This window comes from Babylonia areolata, chromosome 34 (assembly GCF_041734735.1).
Source record: "Babylonia areolata isolate BAREFJ2019XMU chromosome 34, ASM4173473v1, whole genome shotgun sequence".
NCBI classification, from domain to species: Eukaryota; Metazoa; Mollusca; class Gastropoda; order Neogastropoda; family Buccinidae; genus Babylonia; species Babylonia areolata.
The window spans coordinates 15,769,889-15,774,888 of NC_134909.1; the positions used below are offsets into that span (position 1 = coordinate 15,769,889).

Genomic DNA, 5,000 nt, shown 5'->3' on the forward strand with positions numbered 1-5,000 from the left:
GTATTCTCGAACCAACACACTATTCTAATTTCGTTTATTCTTACTTGGTACAGTTGGCATTCTAAACTGCAACGTTTTCGGATTCCGGAAGCATTAAAACGAATCTTTGGTCAACTAATAAAATCAACAATTCTCCCTCAATTTTCGCCGTTTTAGTGAACCACCCTGTTTTTTTCTGCAGTGGTCTCACGGTCCAGGGGAGATGTAGCAGGCATGTAGTCAAATCCTCAATAATAAACAACTTCCTCAGGAAGTTGCGACAGCCGAGTCACTGGACTGCTTCAAGTCCAGACTGGCCTCTCATCTCTAAAAGTGAATCCCCCCCCACCTCCCCATTCCCCCCCTCCTCCTAACCACCCATACATCCCCTCCCCCCGCTCACAGCTGATGCAGAGGCTTGGCATCATGTCAGTGCACGCTGAACGTACACTGGCTGGCCAGGTCGCAAAAATTATTATTATTTTTTTTTTCTTTCCAATCCTCACAACAGCGCAATCCTCAGCAACCTCCCCAAACTACAACAGAACCATCAATATAATGATGTTGGTTGTATAAAGGAAGAAGAAGAAGAACAATAAAGAGTGGTAACTCTCCATTTACATGGCACACAACTTCAAGTCAGTTGTGGCTAGCACCGCTACCAATTCAGCAATAACAGCTCAGTTATGACGGGCGCGAGTGGTTTAAGCGTTGGACTTTCGATCTAAGGGTCCCGGGTTCGAATCTCGGTAACGGTGCCTGGTGGGTAAAGGGTGGAGATTTTTCCTATCTCCCAGGTCAACATATGTGCAGACCTGCTTGTGCCTGAACCCCGCCTCCAACCCCCCTCCCTCGTGTGTTTACCGCAGAAGATCAAATACCACGTAAAAGATCCTGTAATCCATGTCAGCGTTCGGTGGGTTATGGAAACAAGTACATACCCAGCGCGCACAACCCCGAAAACGGAGTAAAGCTGCCTTCATGGCGGGGTATAAACGGTCATACACGTAACAGCCCACTCGTGTAATACAAGTGAACGTGAGAGTTGCAGCCCACGAACGGAGAAGAAGAAGCTCAATTCTAAAGGTCTGGTCCAGTCCAGTCCCAGTCTGGTCTGATCTCAGGGTGTGTACTCTAGGTGTATCTCTGATCACTGCTCTAAAAAGATAGATAGCACATTGGCCAGGAAAGCTGAAGCCAACTGGACGCCATATTGTTACTCGTATCCGACCGTCAGTCCGTTGAGAAGTCGTCTACTGAAGTGGTGGTAGTTTCTGAACTGTAACCGTGTTTCTTTGATGAAATCGTGTTATACTTGCCCCCACGAAATGCCAAAAGTTGTGTCGTGATTGATATCTGCCAATGGTTCATTTACCAAAGCGATTACAGGAAAACAGTGCCGTGACAAGTAGTGCAAACTTGCTGTGGAGGCACACACAGGAATGTCAACTTAACAAACACAGCGAGCAAGTGAAAGCTTGCCGTGAAGCCAGCTGAACGCTCGGCAACTTATAATTATGAAGTTACCGCTTCGCGCTATACTCACACGAGTAGCAAAATGGCTGATTGAACACTTCCGCTGGCTTCAGTTAGCAAAGGGGCTCAAAGAAAGCAAGCGCTATCTACCTATTTTTAGAACAGTGATCTCTAACCCATACGTACCTGGTTCGAAGCGATTTTTGTCATGCGATCCGTTGCACTGCATGGCCCACTTTTCCGCTGTCCCTGCCAGTGCATCGTCCCAGTTCTGTCGGCATTTTCACCACCACCACCACCATCATCATCATATTCATCATTGTCATCATCATCATCATCATTGTCACCATCATCATCATCATCATTGTTGTCATCGTCATCATTCTCGTCATCATCATCATTGTCATCATCATCGTAATCATTATCATCATAATTATTGTCACCACCACCGTCATCATCATCATTCTCGTCATCATCATCGTCGTCATTGTCATCGTTCATTGCCATTGTTTCTGTTATCATTGGTTTTGCAATTGTTTTTCCATCATCATTATAATTATCATCGCCGTTGTCATTATTAATGTTGTCACTGTTTTTATTACCATAATCGTCATCATCATCATCATAATCATTGCTGTCGTCATTATTATCGTTGTCACGGTTTTTCATCATCATCATCATCGCCGTTGTCATTCCAATTGTTGGCACTGTTTTTATCACCATCATCATCATCATGGCTGTCATCACTGTTATCGTTGTCACTTTTTTTTTATCACCATCATCATCAGCATCGTCACCATCATCGCCGTTGTCACTATCATTGTTGGCACTGTTTTTATCACCATCATCATCACCATCGCCGTACTCATTATTATTGTTGTCACTGTTTCTTTTTATCATCATCATCATCGCTGTTGTCATTATCATTGTTGTCAATATTTCTTTTAATCATCATCATCGCCGTTGTCATTATTATCGTTGTCACTGTTTTTATCATCATCATCATCGCTGTTGTCATTATCATTCTTGTCACTGTTTTTTCTTCTTTCTATAATCATTTTAGTATCAGCTGTCATCATTACTGGTTGTTGTTTTCCCCCTTCTTTCTGTCACCTTTTTCATCTTTCCTCTTCTCCCTCTTCTTATCTTTCTTTTTTTTTTCCCAAGAATCCCCATCACGTTTTCACCACTCTCCGTATGATCACTTTTGTGTCCAAAATAAAGCGATAGTTCCGAAAAGTGAAAGTAAAAGTGAAAGTAGGCCCACGTTTTATTCCTCTTCCAAGAGGTCCAGAGTCTTGAGCGTGCGTACAAAGGAGGGAGGGACCACTGGAAGGGAGTTTTCACTTTGATGATTACGGACTAGATCCGTCCCCTAAACAAACTGAGGTGCGTTCGAATCAAGTAGCCTTTCCCGCTCACTATGACCCTATTAGAATAAGTGGTCACCCTGGTCATTCGGCACTGAACGTTCGTGATGCATTACAACAGATGATGCGCCTAGTAGGTAACGCCGTCCCTAGAACAGATCTGTGTGCATTCGAATCACACTACCCCATATTTCTCCGCTCCTAGCTTATTGCTGACTCATCTAAACGTCTGCACCTCATCACTCCCTAGCAACGCAATCCTAAATCCTCGTGACACTACCCTGCATCTCGAAATACCAATTTCCTGTTACGTACCCACCACTCCCTCAGCACACCAATTCACACAAAATCTGTGTAAACACAGAAACCAATCCTAAAACAGCTGTCCTCTATATGTCTGACTAACGTCCCCAACCAATCCTGCACCCACCACCTCCTCTATGCTAACTCCAATCTAATGCATGCCTTAGTCCTCTATGCAACTCCCACCCCCCTACCCCTGCCTATTCCAGTCTAGCATTCCATCCAACCCCTTCCACCCCCTCCATGCAACTCAATCCCTCACCACCCTCAGCACCCTATCGACCTACCTTCTTGCTAACCCTAGTCCTAAATTCCTCACTCTACTACCTCACCTAACTCCCTCCTCCCTCTCTATGCTAACTCCAATCCTAAATCCTGCACCCCTATCCACCTCCTCTATGCTAACTCCAACTGTACTCCTACCCCCCTTCTCCTGCTCCATTCCATCATCGATTCTTCACCCCTATACCACCACCTCCTTCAAACTCTAATCCAACCCTGCACCCCTATCGACCTCCTCTATGCTAACCCTATCCTAAATCCTGTACCCTACCCCTCCTCTCTCTGTTAATTCCAATCCTAGATTCTTCACCCTATCCCCCTCCATGCAAACTCTAATCCTTAATCCTGCACTCCTATCCACCTCCTGTATGCTAACTCCAATCCCAAATCCTGTACTCCTATCCCCCTCCTCTCTCTGCTAATTCCAATCCTAGATTCTTCACCCCTATCCACCCCCTCCATGCAAACTCTAATCCTAAACTCTGCACCCCTATCGACCTCCTGTATGCTAACTCCAATCCTAAATCCTGTACTCCTACCCCCCTCCTATCTCTGCTAATTCCAATCCTAGATTCTTCACCCCTATCCACCCCCTCCATGCAAACTCTAATCCTAAATCCTGCACCCCTATCCACCTCCTCTATGCTAACTCCAATCCTAAATCCTGTACCCCTATCCACCTCCTTTATGCTAACTCCAATCCTAAATCCTGCACACCTATCCACCTCCTCTATGCTAACTCCAATCCTAAATCCTGTACCCCTATCCACCTCCTCTATGCTAACTCCAATCCTAAATCCTGCACACCTATCCACCTCCTCTATGCTAACTCCAATCCTAAATCCTGTACCCCTATCCACCTCCTCTATGCTAACTCCAATCCTAAATCCTGCACCCCTATCCACCTCCTCTATGCTAACTCCAATCCTAAATCCTGTACCCCTATCCACCTCCTCTATGCTAACTCCAATCCTAAATCCTGCACCCCTATCCACCTCCTCTATGCTAACTCCAATCCTAAATCCTGTACTCCTATCCCCCTCCTCTCTCTGCTAATTCCAATCCTAGATTCTTCACCCCTATCCACCCCCTCCATGCAAACTCTAATCCTAAACCCTGCACTCCTATCGACCTCCTGTATGCTAACTCCAATCCTAAATCCTGTACTCCTACCCCCCTCCTATCTCTGCTAATTCCAATCCTAGATTCTTCACCCCTATCCACCCCCTCCATGCAAACTCCAATCCTAAACCCTGCACTCCTATCGACCTCCTGTATGCTAACCCCTATCCTAAATCCTGTACTCCATCCCCCTCCTATCTCTGCTAATTCCAATCCTAGATTCTTCACCCCTATCCACCCCCTCCATGCAAACTCTAATCCCAAATCCTACACCCCTATCCACCTCCTCTATGCTAACTCCAATCCTAAATCCTGTACTCCTACCCCCCTCCTCTCTCTGCTAATTCCAATCCTAGATTCTTCACCCCTATCCACCCCCTCCATGCAAACTCTAATCCTAAACCCTGCACCCCTATCCACCTCCTCTATGGTAACTCCAATCCCAAATCCTACACCCCTATCCATCTT

General features: G+C 45.7%; 1 protein-coding gene across 2 annotated transcripts in view; it reads right to left on the reverse strand.

Annotated features, from left to right (window-relative positions):
- The window catches only part of LOC143277531 (cysteine-rich venom protein Mr30-like), a 42,720-nt gene that overhangs the window by 21,945 nt on the left and 15,775 nt on the right, over positions 1 to 5,000 (reverse strand). For both annotated transcript variants that reach the window (XM_076582410.1, XM_076582409.1), the window contains exon 5: positions 1,642 to 1,726. In XM_076582410.1, coding sequence (XP_076438525.1) covers positions 1,642 to 1,726 — 85 coding nt within the window. The remainder of the gene's footprint in view (positions 1 to 1,641; positions 1,727 to 5,000) is intronic.